Source organism: Melospiza georgiana, chromosome 1 (assembly GCF_028018845.1).
Source record: "Melospiza georgiana isolate bMelGeo1 chromosome 1, bMelGeo1.pri, whole genome shotgun sequence".
In the NCBI taxonomy this organism is placed as follows: domain Eukaryota; kingdom Metazoa; phylum Chordata; class Aves; order Passeriformes; family Passerellidae; genus Melospiza; species Melospiza georgiana.
The window spans coordinates 137,756,279-137,778,146 of NC_080430.1; the positions used below are offsets into that span (position 1 = coordinate 137,756,279).

Consider the following 21,868-nt stretch of genomic DNA (forward strand, 5'->3'; position numbering starts at 1 on the left):
TGCCTCAGCAAAAGCAATATTATGCCATTGATGTGTAATTCATTAAAAAGCATGTCACCAGAAACAACATAACCCCCACTGACACTCTTAACTACATGTTTCTGAGGTTAGGCTTAGCCTGTATTTGAACAATCTTTTGATTTGAATACCCTGAACATTTTGTTTCTACCAATGTTACTGAAATCTCTGGAAAGACTAGGGTACTGCTCTGTACAACCTCTTTTTTCTTCCCCCCATTAAAGACCTATTTGTGTTGTAGTTGAATCCCTAGTAAAGAAAATTTTTATAAGTCTTAGAAAATTCTGCTATTAATCTACACATCATAATTTTAATTGCCACATTTCAGGTCACAGTCATGATAATATGGATTACGTGAATATGAAACAAGTGCATTTAAAACTGTCATGGTCCTGTGTAGTAGTTCTCATTTCAGGGCAGCTTGTTTTGTGATTTGTACTGCTAACAATTGGTCATTCAGCTGTGCTTGAAAGGGTACAGTTAAGTGACTGAAGAACTGCAGATAAGGTATCGTCAAATACATGTATTTATTAGTCAGACGTAGCCTTATGATTTGCAAAACAAATACAGGCTGACCAACTGCCTTTAACTCTTTTTACTGAATTTGCAAGTGTAAATTCAGGACTTTTTTCTGTCCTTCAGATCTCTGCATTTTTAGCTCTTGGTTTTAGCTGCTTATTTTTCTATAAGTAAGTAAGTCTATAAGGTAGTAAGATTTTAGTGTATTATTTCTAAGTTTGTGCTAATTAAGATTTTTCCAGTCTAGTTTGGCCAGTGGATTTTAGGTAATACATTCTGCTGTGTGACCATCTTTAAAGAAGTGGGTGAGAAATTCTGAGAAAATCAGTGTACCTACGTATATACTTGTTTTGTATTTATTTTAATGGAATTCCTGATAAACAGTCTTGGTTTAGTTCAACTGTAGATACAGCTGCATAAGCTGTAACTTGCAGAGGTGCCAGAATTGGTTTAAAAAAAAAGAAAAAGTGGGACTGGAGACTCATTTGTAATTGTCAATTTTGTAGTACAGGTAGATTTTGTGTGGTTTCATTTCTTTTAATTTTTATATTTTTATTTTAATCTAGACATGGAGAAAATATTTTTTACAACTTCTGAACTTCCTCAGAATTGGAATTTCAGTTGCTGTGAAAGTATTTCAGAATTCAGGAGAATCTGTTGGGAAATGGGGAGCTACATTTCATCACCATCTTAGTTATTACATATTCCTGTTTCCTTTCCTGTATATACCTGAATGAATTTGAACTTACATCTCCATCAAGATGGGGCACTCTCCTGTGGCTAATCCATGTCTGAAGAGAATATTCTGTGATGAAAACTTATGCCATGATTCTTCTTCACAGTGTGTGTAGTTCTTAGTCCTTGAGGCAGGATAAAAAATGAGCTAACCCGCAAGTTGTGTGTGCCATGTGGAGGATGAATGCCTCAAATTTTTATTTTTGCTGAGGTGGAAGGTCAAGTGCAGTAAAAAACATGTGCTAGTAGTAAAGTTAATTACTTGTTGTAAATTACTATTAATCCAACACTACTAACTAAGATTCATTCTGTTTCTTCTTCGGCGGAAGAGTTTTAGTAAACAGGCTAGAGAAGGCCAAGGAGGAAACTTTTTTCTTCATAGCTGTACAAGGCTGGTTAGTTGGGCACTTGCAGTGTAAGCAGAAATTGTCTGATCTCCAGATCTATGCAGGATACAGAGTAATTTTCTGTTTGTAAAACAAGAAGGATTTGTATTTATTTGTGAAGACTGTAATCTGTTTTATAAGATAGTGGTGGTCAGAGCCAGATTTGGACAGGTTTGAATGGTCTGAGGTAGAGAAGGGAATCAGAACCACATCAATGAAGAAGTGTCAAAGAACTGACATACCTCGTGAGGCAGCAATGCTCACCTCAACAGAGCAACTCTTCCTCTCTTCCTTTTTCATTTTCTCAGCAAATACCCAAAAGCAAATATTTAATTTTTGGACTGGAAGGAATCCACTGTGGTGAGTGAAAGGCTCTTAAATTTGACAAGATTAAAAATACAGTTTTTTTACTAGAGGTGAATTTTAAAACATTATATGCTTTGATTGGGATTTGGAGGTCAAAACCTAAAATTGATGGTGCTCATGCTCCTACTTGTGATTTTATTGTTGGCCTGTCTGTCCCAGTTGTGGCTTTCAGGATTTTTGATAGTAATTAGAATGATGTTAGGCTTTTGACAGTGCTGAGGAGTGCTCTGTCTTCTCCTTTTTCTTTCTGACATTTCAGTTCTTCACAGTTTGCTGATAGTGCCACTGCCATTCATATCAACACCTGCACCTGCCAGTCATGATTCTTGCTTTCAGAGTGGGATATTTCATGGAAAGTGAGAGCTCTCAGGGGAAATGTGTCACCTTATTTATCTTTGCCTGTTGTTTTGGTTCTGTCTTTATCCTGATCAGGATAAAGCTCAGTGATATTATTTGGATACCTTTAGCCTTTCCTATTGGTGGTTATACATGCAACAGCCTTCAGAGGGACTTAACTCCCTCTTACCAACTTCTCGCTTTTCAGATGAGTCTCTTGTTTCATGATTTGTTTCCCCTCCCCTCCCACCTCCCTCCCTTGCAGTCTGTTTGTACTACACCTGTTTGTGGCACTGGTACAGAGGGTGCTGGATTGGGGCAGTCCTGCTGCTGCTTGAAAGCCAGGGAAAGCCTCCCTCTTTGTTCAGTCTTTGAACAAGTGGTGGTGCTGCATGGATTTGGGTTTCTGCTTGTGCAGAGCTGGCTTTAAACACCCCAGGGCATTGTCTTGGCAGGGACAGCCCTTGATAGTCCTCTGGAGGCAACAAAAAGCAGCTGCTGAGTGAGTTGGGCCTTGGTGGTGTGAAAACATGGAGAGACTCAGGAAGAAAGGAGGCAGTGAACCACTGCTGCTCATGTAGGAGGGAGCCCTGTAGCAGTGGCATTTTTTTCTGTCCTTTTCCTTCAGGAAGAGGAAGGATAGGAACAGAAAATCTACTTTACAGCACTTTTTACACTTTTCTCCTACCTTCCATGACTTCCCTGCCAGTCTCCAGTCTTTCCCCTACCTGGTCCTTTCTGGAGAGGGCTGTGCTAGTCCTGTTCACAGCTCAGAGCCCTGAGCTGCTGCTGCCCCAGTGTCCTCATCTCTTTCTCTAACTTTCTTCTTTCCCCCCCAGTACCAGAAGACTGTTACCATCTGTTCAGTGTCTGAATTTCTGATCCAATTCAAGTTTTAAACATTCAGTTTTTTATCAGCAATCTTTTTGACATTCAATCTTATAAAAGACAAGCTGTCTTACAGTATTTTCCTAGTTTGTTTGTTTTGTAAAAAACACATTTCCCTTGGTTTGTTGTTTTCATGTCTTCTTAGTATTAAAATTCTCAACAACATAGGTGGAAACCCAATACAATGGAGATTTCAGTGGTTTTATGGCATTTCTTATTACTGTAATTTTCTTCTGTCTTTGCTGGAAAAAATCTGTAAGTATAAACTATCTGACTATCTGAGAAAATGTATTGCTAAACCAAAATGTACCCTTTCCAGATTTTTCAATATTTTAAGATAACACATTCACAAGTGTGGTTCATTTTTTCCCCTGGATGTAAAGCCACATTTATGCTAGCCATTGATTCTCAATTCTGTATAAGCAGTTTAATGTTGGAGAAGTAATTTGGAATATATGATATTTTCTCAGCTTTAGAAATATAACTCAAGCATGTTTTAAAAGAAAATCATATTTTTGAAGTTCTTACTTGGCATTGCTGTTCCTGCTGCTTCTTGTCATAAAATGATGAAGATGATGCTGTTAGCCTTGCTTCTGGAGCAGCCTGAAAGATTACATAACTTAGATCACTCCTGGAGCTGTGTAGTAAAGTTCCCTACTTTATGTATCTGTGTCAGATAAACATAAAATTTTATTTTATAATTTTTAAATATATCATTGACCATTTGTAGTTTGCTTGCAGGAGGCATTATGTTTTGGTTTAAGAAATATTTCCTTCTCTACTTGATGTATGAAACAATCCCATTTCTTTCCTTCCAGTCTCTTCCTCTGAGCACAGACATGTCAATGGTTTTCTGACCCATTTTAATGTTTCCTGCCCCACCTGACACTCTGTTATTCTTGTGACAGCCGCCCATACCGCTCTCTCTGTCCCTGCTAGGTCACAATGACCTTACTGCTTCTTTCTTTTTCTTGTCTCATATTACCCCTCACAACTGAGTCCCCTTTTCCCTCAAACTGCCTGACTGGGCTGACATAATGGGTCAGCACTGAGCAGTTGTGTCTGAAGCACAGCTGAAGAACCCACACTGCTGGTCTAATAACTTGTGGTGCTTCTCCTTGTAGCCTTGCCTTGCTTGTGTTCTGTCATATTTTCACCTGGAATAGACTTGATTTTCTTCTTAGTCCCTGGTGCAGTGCTGTGTTTTGGATTCAGTAAGAGAATAATGTTGGTAACACGTGGATGTATTGGTTGTTGCTAAGCTGTGCTTGCCCTGAGTCAAGGACTCCTCAGTGTTTCATTCTTTGCCTATGAGAAGCTGTAGCAGAAGCTGGGAGAGAGCATGGCCAGGACAGGTGACCCGAACTGGTACGTTCCATAGGATATCCATTGTTAGCATGGAAACCTGGATTTTCATTTTTTATCATTTTTCCTATGAAAACCTGGATGGGTGTTGGCCAGCACGCTGGTTTCATCTGGGGTAGAGTTCATTTTCTTCACAGTGGGTGCTGTGGGACTATGTTTTGGATTTGTGCTGAACACAAAGTTGATAATACAGAGATGTTTTTGTTATTGCTGAGCAGAGCTTGCACAGAGCCAAGGCCTCTTCTGCTTTCATAGGGCCATGGTGGTGAGGAAATTGGGGGTGTCTGGGAGGCTGGGAGGAGACACAGCCAGCATGGGTGACCCAAGCTGGCCTAAGGGAAATTCCAGACCATATGGATATCAAGTGGGGGGAAGAAAGGACAAGGGAGGATTTTTGGAGTGATGGTGTTTGTCTTTCTAAGTCACTGTTACATGTAACGGGGTCCTGCCCTCCTGGAGATGGCTGAGCACCTGCCTGCCCCTGGGAAGCAGTGACTTAATTCCTTGTTTTCCTTTGCTCATGTGTGTGGCTTTTGTTTTCCCTATTAAATTGTCTTTATCTCAACCCATGAGTTTTCTGGCTTTTATCATTCTGATTCTGTCCCTAACCCCACAGGTGGGAGAGGGAGTGAGCAGCTGCCTGGGGCTTGGCTGCTGCCTGGGGTTGAACCACGACTGCCAGAAGGAGCCAAGCCCTGGGGATGGGCTGGGTATTGCTGAGCAAGTGGTGAGCAGCTGTATTGGGCACTTGTTTTACTGGGAAGTTATTTTCTTTCTCTTTCTTCCCTTTTAATCACTATCATTAGTATTATCATCATTATTATCATTGCTACTATAAACATTAATACAATTATATTTTACTTTGTTTCACTTATTAAACTCTTATACCAGCCCATGAGTTTAACTTTTTTTATCTGGTTCTTCTCCCCGTCCCACTGGGGGAGCGAGTGAGTGAGCAGCTGTGTGGTATTTACCTGCTGGCAGAGTCTAAACCCTGGCAGTCCTTTGGCCAACATGGCTGTAACAAAATTGATTCTGCTTTGTCTTTTTCTAGTTAAACTGAAAATCCTGGAGCAGAGTCTCTCAAGATGTATATTGGAGCAGAATCTGCTCCAATAATGCTTTCAGCAGTGCCTTTTTTATCCATCTGTTTCATAAATGGTGGGGTCTGACTTTGGGTAAATTTGAATGTAAATACACATTGACCATGCTTACATGTCAGGATCGGTATGTTGGCAAACCAGATGTTACAAACAGTATGAGACAGCCTTATTCCAGAAAACCTGCAGCCCTGTTTGACTGGACACCCTCATCTCCACAATCCCTGACTTTTGTAATCTGAGCAGGTTTGTAAATACACAAAATGTTAGAGTTGGAGAAGCACTTTCAGATAGCTTGTCTCAAAGTATGTAGTGTAGTTTAAATTATGAGATTGAATCCTTCATCACTCAAAAATACAGAGGCCCTTTCTTTCTGGAGTAAAATATGATAAATAAAGACAAAGAAATTCTGGTGAATAAATTGACTTCAAAGCTGGCAGGCTTGGTAAATAGCACCTGGAAGGCTGAAGAGATAACTTGTCCATCATTGCTTAGGAAGAGCAGGGCTTGGTAGCTGATGCTATTCTGAATACTAAAATACACTCTCTGGTAATGCACAGGCTGTAAGTTTTAGTTGTTTATTTATTCTTGAGTTAGGGATGTTGAGTACTATCTTCCCTGCACCATGGAACAAAGAGAACATGAAATTTTGTCAAGTAGTAAATATGTCTTTTCTTCTTCTTGGCAGTCATTTTTGTATTTTGAGATACACATAACAAAAGCTGGGGTTGGGCAGTCTAGAAGAAAAATTTTGTTACAAAATTCTGAAGAAACAGATTTTCCTTCAAATATACAAGAAAAGACCAGAATACTGTAGACTTTTATTCTCATTACATCTATATCTGGCACAAGACTTGGCATAGCATTTGGCAAGATTAGAACTATTACAGAGTTGCCACCAAAGGGTGATTTTAGGATTAGTTTATGTCAGGAAAATTAAAAGGAAGGCCAGATCAAAGGTATTTTTTAAAATATATTATTTTATTTTAATCAATTTGGGCCTATTCTTTGACTGAGCTAAGAAACAGAAATACAATAAAACATACTATGTTTTTCACCTGTCTAGGTAGTTCATACGCAGTTAATGGCAAGGGTGTCTTTTAGTAGGTATGTTTACGGTACAGGTAATTTTCTTTGGTTTACTGGGAGGTTTTTTGTATGAGATCTAGCCTTCAGAGCAGGGAAGAAACTAAGAAATGAATTTTGTGGGAGGAAGGCATATTTTTAGGAGCCTTTCATTTGGAGCATCTGGTTAGAAAATATTTTGGGTATGATGTTCCAAAAATGAAAGTGAAGACATACTTTAGCACCATTGCTTTAAACCCCCTTTATTCCTCTAACTTATCAAGTCCTTCGAAATTAGAAAATGAAACCTAACATTTTTTATTGTCAATGTAAAAATGTCCTCTTTGGACTGTAGTTATAAGTTTAAATGGTTTTAACACAGTTCCAAACATTGAAGAAGTCAGCATGAATGCTTTCTGTGCAGGGATCTGTATTGGCATGGCATAAAAGCTGCATTTGAAACCATCTTTCAGTTCTGTAGGCACAGAGGGATGTGTTAAATTTGTGCTGTAATTGTTAATAACTTGTAGTTTGGATATTTAACACGATGGTGCTTAAACCTTTTAAGAGGACAATAGTTGCTGAACTGAAAAGAACAGCCTCTTGATTTAAACAAACATTGGCACTGCTTGTGTACTTTCAGCTAGAAATAAGTAGATTGTAAGTCTATAGCTAGCTGTATATATTTGCATACAAATACTTATCATTTAAGTATTTTTGTGATGTACCAGAAAAATTATTAACCATTTATTTTCAAGGGCTGACAGACTTTCCTGTAGTATTCAAAAATTCCAATGCAAAAAACCCCTTAAAATTTAAGCAGTAACACATATAAAGATAGACAGTGAATTCTTGAGCCTGTAGTTCAGGGATTTCTATGGAATCAGAGAGACTGCTTGTGTCACATGGCTACTTTTGCTTTTTTATTTCTTTGATGTAATTTGAGGAGGACACCCATTTATATCTGCATGTAACACAAAATCAGTGAACTGACTGCTTAATATTGGACTGTTCATTGAAACTCAGTTTCTTCTTTGACTTAAATAGCAGTGATGAGAAGACCAGAGAAGTTTGAGGGCCCTTTGATCTCTTGGGTTGCATGAGGAGCTGGAGTTGTGGGGCAGCTGCTCTCCTTACAGAGGCTGTGCCTTCTCCAGACCAGTGTGTGCTCCTGTGTGTGTAAAGACTGATGAGCTGCTCAGAAGGGGCAGTGCTAGGGCAAGTGCTGTCCTGGTTTTTGTGCACCCTCAGCACCTCTGGAAGTTTCTTTTTCTGTGAAGACCAAGTCTGTCAGTCAAGCTTTTGTATTTTGGTGGGTGGCAGCAGCAGATGAGGCTGATTCTTTGGGGTGGTTTTGTGCATTATTATTATACCTCTAAATATGGATGATGCCTATTAGCATGTTTGAAACAGGATTCATGTTTCTGATGAGTTTATTTTTCTTCAAACCAAAAAAGGCTGAGCTAGGGGATGTGCATTGTGTTATATATTCAACCACGATTTTCCTACTGTTTCTTCAACTTTTACACAGGCAGTAAAAAGGAGATAGGGACAACTGGGCATGAGAAATTCAAGGCACATTTGCCTGCTGGATTTTTAGGTCTGCCATAATCCCTGGCCCTAACTTACTATCTTTGCATGACATACTTTATGGACTTAATAGAACATGCAAAGCACTAGCTTAAAATTGCTTTGGTCTTTAGGGCTTCTAGTAATGAAAAATTTGAAAGCAACTTTGTGAAAGTCTGTCAGACTAAGTGCATCTGAGCAAGTGCTGGGATAAACCCTGCCTGGTGATGTTGAGGGAGTCTGCTATGAGTCCTAATGGAGAAGATGGGTTGAGATGACATTCCCCTTCACCTCAAATTTGTGCAGAGAAACTTCTCTTGAACCTTTTTCACCACCAGGGAGCTGGAGGACAGCATTCTGCATGCATAGCATTGAAACAGACACTTTGATTTTATTCCCTAGACTCATTCCTTGACAAAATATGAAGTAAATGTATACATTGATGTTCACACCCACTTACATCAGCAGTGTCCAGTGAAACATTTATTGTTGGTAATATATGGTGATTGTAGAAAAGTTAAAGTTATAAAGGAAACAGAAATAGTTGCTTGTGAACATTATTAAAATTAGGAATTTTGTCAGCTGAAATGTTCAGTATGAATCAATATCACCAGCTCCATGTCCCTTGTGTGTAGTCTCCTCTTACCAGACAAAGCAGTCTTCAGGCTTGTTGGCACTAAAGGCCTTTGTTGCAAGATCTTCTGTCATTGTAGTTGAGGACCACACCTGGCCAGAGGGTACTCCTGCTCTTCTGTGATTATATCCAAACTGGGCCACAAATGTACAACTCTCCAGTGAGTTTGAACTATTCAAATTGTGCATCTGTTATCTTTTGGCTGTAGTCATTGGTCACTCTTAACACTATTTATTGAAGTGCAGTATGGTTCTGGGATGCAAGGAACATGAAAGCAATTGAAAGTAATGTTAAAGAACCTTCCACTGAGTGTGATTCCTGTGTGATGTATTTGAACAGCAGGGTTTTGTGGAATGGGTTGGTTATTACTGGACATCTGTCAGAGCAGCTCCTGTTTTGCATTTAGTATTTTAATATCATATATGGAGGTGACAGATTAACATTTCCAAAATTGTGTGCAGACTAAACATCATTTCTGTTCTTCATTCTCTGTTCCTAGTCTGGGACTGTGAAGCTGACTAAGCCTGTGGCGTTATGGACCCAGCAGGATGTCTGCAAATGGCTGAAGAAACATTGCCCTAATCAGTATCAAATCTACAGTGAGTCATTCAAACAGCATGACATAACTGGTAAAGTATGCACTATCAGCAATATTTTACTGACTTAAAATGTGGTGAATTGTTTTACTTTGCTGTTAATAGATTGTGACTGTGCACTGAGGGGTTTTTGTTGAATGTGTGACTAGAGAGTTGCAAGGTTTAGAGCAGAGGGAGTATTCCAGCTTTCATAGGATATGGTAAGTGATATCCTCATTTCTTTAAAAGACAGTTTCAGATAATTCAGGGTCAATATAATAAGGAAAGAAATCAGTCTATATGTAAGTAAAGGCCTCACTCTGTTCATTCCAAATAAGAAAAACCAAAACCCAACCATAAAGAAAGATCCTATGAGGCAAATGCAATTTATGTAAATTTTCTCTTTCACTGAGGTGTTTGACCTTGAATACATATTCTTTTTTTGTGCCTCTGCCAACTCTTTAAAAAAAAAAAATCTTTGTGGTCTTAATATGTAGGGTAGCAAGTGATCCTAACTGAGCCCCTCCCTTAGCCTGAAGCAGGATCAGTACAGCAAGTTCATTTCTGATGGATGTTTGTCTAGCTTTGTTCTGGAAATCTTGCAATGAAGCAGATTTTTGCATCTCTCTATTCCAGTATTTTATGGTTCTTAAAGTCAGTATTTTCCTAGGATCAATCTAAAATTAATCTGAACTATTATTTCCAGCCAAAACCCATGATTTCTGTCCAAAATGTGCCTTGAGTACAGCCAGCCACTCTTTTGTACAGTCTTTCCTTTGCTATATAGGGTGCTGCTTCTCAGCTGCACATACTTTCCTTGCCCAGTCTGAAAAATATGTCTTTATTCCATCATGGTTACTCAACAAATATGCATAGGACCTCCAAACCATCAAAACCGGGTCTCTTTTCTTAAAAGAATGTATTGAATGCAAAATTGTATTGTGTTCTTATTTACTTTAGAAATTGATATTGATCCTGTTGATCTGCTTGACTTGCTAACTCCTACTCAGTTTGCTGTAGTTGTCTTTTGGCTGTTCACTTTGAATTGGCATGAGTTTAGCAAATATAACTTGGGAGTTAAATAGCATTTTTGCTCATATACCAAATGATAATTAATCTGTAATTAATTGTAAGTTTAGTATGGAACACTGATTTGTTCTCTGCAGTGGTGGTATACAAAACTGGAAATTGGCATTCTGCCGTTTGATGTTAATCAGGAATTTGAGTTTCACACACAAATCTTAGTCTTAACAATGTGTTCTTAACTGATGTGTGTTTCAGTCACTGTCTGATCACATACACATGTACTTGTTTCCAATTTTGCCTTCATTCCTGTTGCTATTTTCTTTCTGATAATGTGTGAATGATTGCAAATATGACAAACTGCCCATATTTGTTTACTATGTAGCCATGAGTACATGTACACAAATGTAAGAGGTGGCTTGTATTGATTTGCTAAATGTTAAGGTTTAGTACATAACCATTGTGCCCATTTCCTCTCAGTCACCATCTGTTGAATGCAGTCTGTGGGATTGTAGTCTGTGTCTCCACCCATGTGTACAGAGCTGACTGTATCCAGAGCACTACCAGAAGAAAATGTAGCTATTTTAAAATATTTTCTAGTACTGCTTTACTATATTCTCTTTCTAGAATAAAGTCCCTGTGAAATAAAGTTGAAAGGAAGACATTTTCATTTCAACATAAACACTGATGAAAACTGTGGAATTTCATTGCAGATGTGCAAAACTTTGAACTTTATAGACCTCTATGAAAAAGAGGAATTGAGATCAATCTTTCTTACTTTACACAAAAGTGGTATAAGGGAAAATATTGGTATGAGTGTTAGAAAATAAATCTGCAGGAAAGAACTTCAATTCAGCAACTACCAAAGAAGAAACACAATCAATATCTGTACAGATTTTATAAAAGTATATTGTGATAATATTGTGAGTGGAATCATTAACTAAGGAGGATATTTCCAGTGCTGTTGGTCCCCCTGACTCTGATTATTTGAAATCTAATAAAGGGAAAGAACAGAGGATTTGTGGCTTAGAAAAAGTAGAGCATAGAAGGACCATGGAAACTAATGTGAAGATTAAGCCAAGGTAGTATAACTGTTCCCAGATACGGCTGTGGAAAATTGATGTGAATGATGAAAATCTCAGGAATTAATGTGACTTTACAGCCTGTTTTGATATGGAAAAATATGATGGAAAAGTTCTTGAAGAAAGTGACACAAAAATGATATTTAAACTTTATTTGAAGATAAAATCTAAGGCATGGTCATAAGCCAGGAAAATAATTTTAAGCAAACATATCTAACAGTCATTAATATAGATATTGAGAAGTGTGGCTTGTACTTGAGACTCTTGCTGATTGAAGTTTATTGAGTTGTGGACAAAGATGAAACCAAAACTGTCCTTTTCTTTGTGGAGATTTATACCTTTTTACTACTTCTGACAGAGCAGCTGCAGATGTATAAGAAAAAATTCCTTATCTGGAAACTTACCTAATAAGAAAAAAGATCTTCATATTAATAGTGATGTTGAGGACGCCATGGGGTGGGCAGAGAGTACTCTCATCAGATTTGCAGATGACAGCAAATGGTGGGTACCAGTCTATAGATTCAAGCAGGGACAATCCATAGGGGTCTAGGCATGGGGACCAGACACTGGCAGGAATGCATCAATAGGACCCTTGTGAAATTCAACAAGGACAATTGCAAAGTTGTGCTGCTGGGAAGGCTGAGGCTCTTGCACCCGCTGAAACTGGAGCTGACTGGCTGGGAAGTGGCTCTAGGGAAGAGGACCTTGATAGTCAGGAAGACAAAATGAGCCAGTGTTGTCCCTTGTCAGCAAAGAATGCTGTCACTATCAACAGGAACATAGTAACCTGATCAAGAGTAATCATTATTCCCTTTACTCTGTACTTCTTAGACTACAGTTCTTAGATCTCCAGTGCAAGTCATGGTGAGGGCTGCAAAGATGCCCAGGGCTGGAGCTCTTGCTGTGTGCCCAGTGGATTGAAGGAGCTGGACTGGTTCAGTCTGGGGGAGAGGCAGCTTGCCAGCATGGGATGGGGGCACTAGCAGCAGCTCCACTATACAGGAGGATTGTCAAAAAGATGGAACCTGACCCTTTGCAGTGATATATGAGAGACATGAGGCTGAGGCTAAAATAAGGAGAAGCTTCTTCATTCCCCTTTTAGGACTTTTAAGCTTTGGAATGGGTGGCTCCGTTTCTGTTCTGGGAAGGTTTCAAGTCCCAGCTAGGTAAAACCTTGAGAAACCCGATTTGATCTCCTAGCTGACCTTGTTTTAAGCTGGAGGTTGGACTAGAAATCTGTTGGGGTCCCTTCCAATCTGAATTCTTCTATGGTCCTATGATTTGCTTACTGAGTACTTAGTGAGCACCTCAGAACCAGTCAGGGAATGCATTTTGCAGCCAGTTAGGGTGAAATTAAATATGAAATAGTCTAATAAGAAATGGTGAGACTTTTTATACATTAAGCCCTTGGATCAGGGAATAGAGCATGTGCTTGACTTACTCAGCAACAGGTGAGAAGTATTTTAAGGTGCTGAACCCAATGACAGAGCAGAAAGAATTTGAAGCAGTAATACCTGAGCAAGACCTAAGGACATCTGGCAGGAATCAGCAGTGGTGGGATATAATAAGAAAAGGGAAGAAAAAAAATGATGGTGGCCTATGCAACAAAAGAAGGCAATGCCATGGTAGGAGCATGTCACTAGAGGCTTTGCAATGGGTGTTGGCATTTACACCAGTATGAGAAGACATAAAAAGTTGCATTGACCTGCCAGTTTTTATACTGGTATATTCCTAAAGATAAAACTGAGAAATGACCTTGGCTCTGTGTGCATTTGTGACTTTGAATTTGCTGGGCAGCAGAACTTTTAGCTGACTGCTGAATTCTAGAGAGATGAGTTCACTGATGGGTCTTGTCCTGTACCATTGAAGCAAATGAGGATTTTCCAATGTCTCAGCATTAATAGGAATAAGATTGGGCATAGAATGACTAAGGCAAATCTATTTGGGGATAAATGGTCCATTGACAAAGTAAGAAAGCAGATGTCTAAGTAATGGTTTATGGATGTGTGATTTAGGAGGGAAGGGAAGGGAAGGGAAGGGAAGGGAAGGGAAGGAAGGGAAGGGAAGGGAAGGGAAGGGAAGGGAAGGGAAGGGAAGGGAAGGGAAGGGAAGGAAGGGAAGGGAAGGGAAGGGAAGGGAAGGGAAGGGAAGGGAAGGGAAGGGAAGGAAAGAAAGGAAAGGAAAGAAAGGAAAGGAAAGGAAAGGAAGGAAAGAAGGAAAGGAAAGGAAGGAAAGGAAAGGAAAGGAAAGGAAAGGAAAGGAAAGGAAAGGAAAGGAAAGGAAAGGAAGGAAAGGAAAGGAAAGGAAAGAAAGGAAAGGAAAGGAAAGGAAAGGAAAGGGAAAAGGAAAAGGAAGTGTCGGAAACCCTGCTTCATGTTTTGTTTTTACACCATGTTCCTCAGTGTGCTACTGCATATCTTCAGAGTAAGAGGTTTTAATGCTATGGTCATTAAACAAACCTCATTCTGTCAAAGTAATACCCAAGAGGTACCTTGGTCCAATTGAAGAAATTTTATAGGAGGTACTTGAAAGGACTCAAACCTTTTAAAATTAAAATTTTAGGAAGGAAAGGAACAGGACTCAAGAAAATCTCATTTTAGTTTTCGAAGGGACAGAACTTCTGAATATTCCTTAAATACCAAATGGCACCTTGGAAAATGAAATATGAATTGGTACCGAAAACCTGATGCAAATAGTCTTAAAATCTGCTAACTCTAGATCTTCTAAAGATGCTTGTATTAAATGAGCTTTATTGACATAAATAAGCTGTATGACATGAAATTGATATAAAAATCATGCTTTCAAAATCAGCATTGATTAATTTTTTTTCACTTCAGTAATATATTTATAGATGTTAGGGTTTATCATATCAGATGAAATGTTCAAGTTATTTAGTGTTTTAATGAAGAGATAGTCTCATGGTTAAAGATACTACAGTGGAATTTGGAGATATCTTGTCTCTATTTCAGTTTAGTCTGGAAATACACTGGAAGTTTACTTAGGAAGCATACTGAATCCTCAGGGTCTGAATTATTCTCTCTCTATACAGAGAAAGGGTTTTTTTAAATCAAAGTGTTCCCAGATATCTTTCCAATTTTTAGAACATATATAATTTATTTCTGCCCTTTGTTTCATGGGCCTCAGGTGAGTTTTGTGGTGCAGCCAGTGCAGTGACTTGAGGATGAAAGGTGTACAGTGGACTGCAGGGGCCCATGTTTCATTCCTGGCTCCAGGGCAGGAAGGGTGACCAAAAGTAGGTGGGTTTACTCTCTGTGGTGAGACCTCCTGAACATATTCATCCTTTGCCATATGTTTTTGTTGATGTACAACAGAGATAAAGATTCCAGTATTGTTAGATCTGTTGTGATATGTGTATAAAAGATACTATTTGAGTCAATCAAGCCTTCCTCTTAACAGGTCTGTTTCATTTGGAACAACTGCTGCTCACTTCCTGACCTTCCCTTGGCAAGTGATTCCAACATTATCTTTCATCCTTCCATTATTGATGAGCATTACACTCACTCAAAATATCTCTTGTGCCAATGACACAACACAGCTCATGTGAGGCCTGATGCAAGAAGCAAAATGAGGTCTTCTCTAAAGTGCCCTTTGTAGGTGTCCCCCAGCTGTTTCCTGACACCTGTCCCTCGAGTCTTCTCACAAATCCTGCTGTTGTTACACTGCAGAAGACTACATAAACCAGCACCTTTTCTTAGATTATCTCATTGGACATTGTTTTATTGTTCCTTAAAACTGTCACAGCCTACCCTTTAGGTTGTTATTGGTAGAGGTGTGTTTATGATCAGGTGGGGGGCTGATACCAAGAAGAGAAGGTCCTGGATCAATGTGTTGCAGGAAAAGTACTCAAGCCTCCTTTAAAATATTTTTAAGTTTCTCTTTGCTTGGTTCCAAACTCTGGCGAGTTTTGAGCATTCTTCAGCACTGTCATATATCTCAGAAAGAACCTTCATTATTATTATTAAATTGAGGGTATTTCCAATAAAGTATTAGTTACCTTTCTTGTTTTCATGTGACAGTCTCTTCAGCACAACAGATGTCTTCTGCAAAGCAGTGTTAGTCTGATGGTGGAGAGCAGAAGCAACTTTCATCTCCAGCCATCTCTGGGCAGCCCTTCCCTTCTCTGTGGTGCAAAGTGTAAACCAGCCTCACCCTCAGTCCTTATTTATGCCACTTTTCCATGCTCTTTCTGTGAGGTCTTAACACCAGTGTTGGTTGGTGGGCTGTCAAATCAATCCTGACTACATCCATCTGCAGTTTAAAAAATAAAATAAATTCATGGCTTCACCCTGGAGAGAGCTTTTACTCTGCTGTCTCGGTAAGGTCAGGCCTATTTGCAGCATTCTTTGTGATGCTTGTGTTGGAAAATGTGAGGGACTGAAGAGTTTTCCCTGTTTCATACTTGGCTGCTCTCAAATTTTTAACATGTGGAACACATCAGAGTGATGAGTGGTGGGATAAGGCTTCTGTTTGCATAATACGTGGCAACTGTTCTTTTTGCATGGAAGATATCAGAAATATATTAATGTACCCCTGTGTTTATAAAGCATAGAATTGAAAGAAGTAGGAAAAGTAGAAATCTTTTTTCAATATTCAGCCTCCTACTGACATAGAAAATTTTGTGTGAAAGTAATCTTTTCTCATGTCTCAGCAGTGGTTTCTGGGTCTGTCTTTTCTGTCAGGTGTTAGCTCATAAAACATATAGCAAATTCCACAGCATGAGACAAAGCTGTGGTGGCTGCTGGGAGATCTGGTTTGGCCAGGAAGGCTCACCTGCAGTCGAGAAGGGGCAGTGAGGCATTCAAACACTTCATGGGAGTTGTAACTTAAGTATTAACGTAGTTGATTATTTTCTGATCAATTGCCTTTTCTGTGATAAATTATCTGTAGAGTTCATCAATTAGTAATGAAATAGATATTTTTTTCTCCTCTGTGCATAAAACAGTGGCGGGGAGTGTTTGGTGCTCTTATTTGTTACATAAAATTCTGTGTGGAAGAAGCGATAATATAATCTGTTCTGTTTGGTAGAAAAGAGAACTTGATAAAGAGCAATGGACACATTTTTGGCCTTGCTTGTCAATGATGTTAAATTCCATGTCTGCTAAATTCAGAATGAAGTTTCCATGCTCCTAGTCCATTATCAGCTGTGGGATCTGCTGTGCAAGTAGCTGATGAACGTTTTGCAGTTTCCTGTCTTAGTGGATATTTTTTGGTCAAGCAGCTTTTCCTTGGTACGCTCTATCCACTTTACCTGGGAAGATCTCTGATGGTCTCAGTAAACAGTTGCTCTACAGCACATTCAGAAGTGAATTTTATTCTAACTGCCCCTTTTTCTTCCCTTTAGTTTTCAATAAAGCTGTGCTAGCCAGATTTGCTGTAGCTGTTACTCCTGCCTGATGTAGAACACAGAATCCAAATAATTTTGAACTGAAAAGCGTAATTCCAGTCCTTCAGCTTCAGATCTGAAATTCCCTGTCAACTTAGCGCAGATGAGTTCTTCTGTACTCATAGAGTATGAACATTTAGGAGAGAGAAGAAAAAGGTATATTGCTCTTCATTTGAAGCAGTGTTTAATTGTTCCTTGGTACTTACTCTTCATATGCTGTCAGATGGGGAATTAATGTTTCATAATTATACATGCAATGATAATTGGATTATTCCTTCCCTCTAACACAAGGGTTTTTTCATTTTTAATTTAATCTTGTTATATTTACTTTAGGGGTTTTTTTCCTAACTAGAGATTATACCATGTTTTACTGTACTCCTTGGAAAGATCTTTGTGGTACAGTCCTTGTAAACCTGATCCACAGTATTCTCTACAGAACACTGATTCACATCAATATCATGTACAATGCATTGCCAAAAACTCTCACCATGGCAGCCAGTTTCAAAATCAATTTCTGTTCCTTCCTCAGAAGAGATCTAAAAATGTGAATTAGGGTGAGATATGGAAAAGTGTATCAAATGTCTTAGCAAAACCTATTTCAGGAATTCTCAAACTATGTTGTAAAGCTTTGTGATATTTCCTAGTTTGCTGATAAGGCTGCACAGTGTATCTACAAGAAGAACTGAACACGGATTGTGATCCACTGACAGAGCCAAAAAGCTTAAGAGCCACTGATGCAGCGTTTGGGTGCTTACCCATCTATCTTAGGTAAGTCAGGCGTCCACCTTCAGTGGGATTTGTAAAACTGAGGGTAAGAGGGTGAATTACTGGAGTAGTAAGTGGAGAGGAAATTATTGCCTTCAAGCAGATGAATTTAGTGGACTTAATATGGCTAAGAGAAGATGTTATGAAAACGACCCTTCTATGTTCACCCTATTTCCTTTGTTCACCTTTTGTTTTGTGACTCTTCTCATGCTCTTCATGAAGCCTGCTTTTTATAAACTATTTTGTCTGTAGCTGCTTTACAGGGATATTGATTACTTTATTAGAAGTTCTAACTTCTGATATTTTGGCCAATATCAAAGCTCTAGCTTCTCATTTTATTTCTTAGGATGTCTTCTTCTACGTTTTTGGATCTATCACTAACTGTTAGTTAGAATTCTCATTTCCCATCGAGACAGGCTTCTCTGCAACATTTCAGAAGTTTTAGATCCCATTCTGGTGTACTAGCAAAAGAAATGGGAGATATTGCAGGATCTCCTTTCAGGTAACTTTTGCTATTGTTTGGGAAGACATATTTGTTGCTTTTGCTGTGCTACTGCAACATCAATTTTATGGCTCAGTTGTAGGTAAGGAAAACTTAGATGAGGTAAACTAGACTGATTAAGTGGAGGAGTTGTTAGAAGACCATGCAGTTCCTCATTTTGAAAAAGTGAATTAATTTGCTGCTTAGTGGGTGTGTGTTTGTGATATCAGTGAGCAGCTAGAGCTGATTCTTTTTATTTCAGCTTGTTACTTGTCAGTGTATTCATGCTAGAGGGATTTAGTTTTAGTGTAATCTTATAATTATTTGGTAGTGTTCCTCAGTCTAATAACACATCCAACCTGACAGTGAAATGCAGAAAGAAGCTCCTGATACCTGAACCTGGACAAAGCCATGGCTGAGAGTTTGACTTCCTTTGAACAAGGAAGAATTTCTTCACTGAAAGGGGGTGGTCAGCCATTGGAACAAGCTGTGCAGGGAGGTTTTGGAATCCACATCCCCAGAAACATTCAAGAAATGTTTGGACATGACATTTAGTGTTGTATGGTTTCGTTGACCTGGTGGTGTTGTTTGGCCAAAGACTGGACTTGATCTTGGAGGTCTTTTCCAACCTTAATGATTCTGTGATTCTAAGCGTGTATTTAATCTCTCTCATCCAGTTGGTCTGCAATATCCTGTGTTCCTTCTCTCACCTCTGATTTGCTGTTGCCTCCAGATGCCCTCCACCAATTATGCTGTGATTTCAGCTTCTCCATGGTCTCTGGTTTATAATAGATATGTAAGCAACGACTCCGCTCTTGCACCAAGTCTGTGACAACTGGATTAACCACATATGTCCCAGCCCTGTGTTCCGTTTCCTCTGCTGAGACTCTAGGCACGGCCTACGGGGATTGGGCTGGCTTCTGCAGCTGCCCTGTCCCGAATTCCCCCGCTGCGGCTGGGCAAACAGCCCCTGCAGCCCTGGGGACATCCCCGCAGTGCCTCAGAACCTTCGGAGCCCCTGCAGCCCTGGGGACATCCCCGCAGTGCCTCAGCCCCTCAGAGCCCCTGCAGCCCTGGGGACATCCCCGCCGTGCCTCAGCCCCTCAGAGCCCCTGCAGCCCTGGGGACATCCCCGCAGTGCCTCAGCCCCTCGGAGCCCCTGCAGCCCTGGACACTTCCCGCAGTGCCTCGGTCCCTGGGCGGCTCCGGGCTGGTGTCGGACAGAGCCGGTGCTGCCCTTGGCAAAGCCGCGCCTTTTGCCGCTTGCCGTGCACGGCCCGCGACCGCCTGCAGGGGGCGCTTCCGCACCGGGAACGGCCCGGGCCGGCTCCGCAGCGTGCGGAGCTGAGGGAGCTGAGGGAGCCGCGGCCTCGGAGCGACCCCGGCGCCATCCTGGAGGAATCCCGGCGTTCGTGCAGCCCCGCGCAGTCGTGACCGCTGCGCTCGGGAGGGGCTCCTCACCCGAAGCCTCCCCGCTCCGCTAATGAGCTTGTCAGCGCCTGGTTTGTCGTGTCCCTCCTTGATTCTGTTTTTGGAAATAGCCCAGCCAGCTGAGACTTGCAGAGAGCAAAGAGACTGGAGAAGAAATGATTTCTTCCTTCTCTACCTCCCCATATTACAATAAAAATAAAATCCAGAGATGTTTTGGTTTTTTTTTTCTCTTTTATTTTTGGTTGCTAAAGTGCTAATGCAGCTGCCCTCTACTAGTTGGGGTTTGCCAAAGTAATAGCTTTCACTAAAAAGAAGTGCCTCTTGGTGCTCCAGTGGAAATTGTTTGATTTGATAAAGTTAATTGAACAGGTTGAAAGTCTGACAGGGTCCAGGGCAGTGCACCTGACCCCAAGCTTCATCCTTGTTATAGCAGAATGCACAGTGCAGGGAGGTCACAAATACCTGGCTCTTCAGCAAACATGTAAGGACCCAGCTCCAGAATTTTCCTGTAGATTCTGTGAAAGGAGCTCTTTTCTTAAAAAAAAAAAAATAAAAAATAAGGCTGGATTCCATCCGAGCCCTTACTGCATTGAGAAATTGATTTTCATCCCTTCACGCAGCGAGGATCTGCACACCCTGAGAAGTGTTTATCTGATTCCTCAGATCCTAGTGGTGACCAGCACTGAACTGATGCAGAAGAAGGCTTCCTGTCCTGTGGGCACCCAGACAAATGCTTGCTGCTCAGAAAGAGGAATCTACTGAGAGAAACTTGTATGTTTTAATTGATTCTCTTACCTGTGAACCGAAACCCCACACCTAGAGATGTTAATCTGTTGCACAAAGCCTTATGATTGGTCTGAAGCATGTACATGTGGATTTAGCTGTGAACCTTTTTAACAACGTGGACTAAAGACATGGCTCCTTAAGAAAGCCTCAACAGAATACAGTCTTCCCTCCCCTGAGGTTTCATTAATGAGCCCCAAAGTACTTATTAGAGGCAAATTCTTGTTATACAGCAATCAACGTTAAGTGTTTGGCCTCAGATAAAATTTGAGGCCTCCTATTCTGATGGCTTCTTGTTAACTACAGCTACAATCTAACTTAATCCAATATGTGAGTGCTTTTATTTGATAGCTCTGTTGCTGCTGAAAATCAGGCACTCTGTTCTTCAGTGGCTGCAGTCTGCTGTGGATTTTAGTCTTTCTTTATTCTTGATTTTAGTCTTTTAAGCCTACAGAAAAGGACAGGGAAAAAAACCACACAAAAAAACCCAAACTGAAAAAAACAAACAAACAACAAACCAAAGAAGACCAAAAATCATGTAAAAACATGAGCTGTCCCACAGAAGTTTTCAGAATCTCAAGAGCCTGCAATCCATCAGGCTGTGCAGACCTTACCCTGCTTCCCAGTATTTCTGCTTGAAGGATGAGGAATTTGTGCCTGTCAGGTTGGTAAGAGAAGTCTCCAAGTTCCACAGACAAAAGTGTTGCTTCTTAATCACTGAATAAAAAACCCAAATGCTCTCTCAAGGGGAATTTGAGGTTTTGTTCAGTTTTGTGAAATGCTGAACAATGTTGCCCTTGAGGAAATGTGTGTCTTTTGTCAGCGTGCCATGTGTTTGAGACAAGCTGTCAATGTAATCCCAGTCCTGTCAGCTGTACTGACAGGGCACCTGCATTGCACAGGGCCTGGTGACATTGTGCTGCGATTACAGGGAGGTCTTTTACTCAAACGTTTGATCCTCAAAAGAAGTTTATGTGTGTAAACCCCAGTCAGTCTGTCTGCAGGTTCTGTTGGGTGCAGGGAATTGCTGAATTAAGATTATTTACCTGTTTGCAGGTCAAAAATCACCAGATTCTGTAACTGTTTTGGTTAGAAGTGTCCTTTTGAAACCATCTAGTCCACCCCCCTTGCTCAAGCAGATAAAACAAGATTGTCCAGAAGCGTGTCCAGTTGGGTTTTGGATGTTGGCATGGTTGTTCTGTTTAATCAAGGTTTTCCTTGACTGCAACTTTGAAGGTACAATTTTTAATGTTTGTTTTTCATAGGTTATGTAGATTTTATCTTACAGTACTTGTTCTTGATCTAAATATAACATCTCAGAACTTGAAGATGGATTAATAAGG

At 40.1% G+C, this 21,868-nt stretch overlaps 1 protein-coding gene across 1 annotated transcript in view; it reads left to right on the forward strand.

Annotated features, from left to right (window-relative positions):
• SAMD12 (sterile alpha motif domain containing 12) overlaps positions 1–21,868 on the forward strand; it is a 168,207-nt gene that overhangs the window by 35,127 nt on the left and 111,212 nt on the right. The window contains exon 3 of the mRNA XM_058020316.1: positions 9,481–9,610. Within this exon, the coding sequence (XP_057876299.1) occupies positions 9,481–9,610 (130 nt within the window). The remainder of the gene's footprint in view (positions 1–9,480; positions 9,611–21,868) is intronic.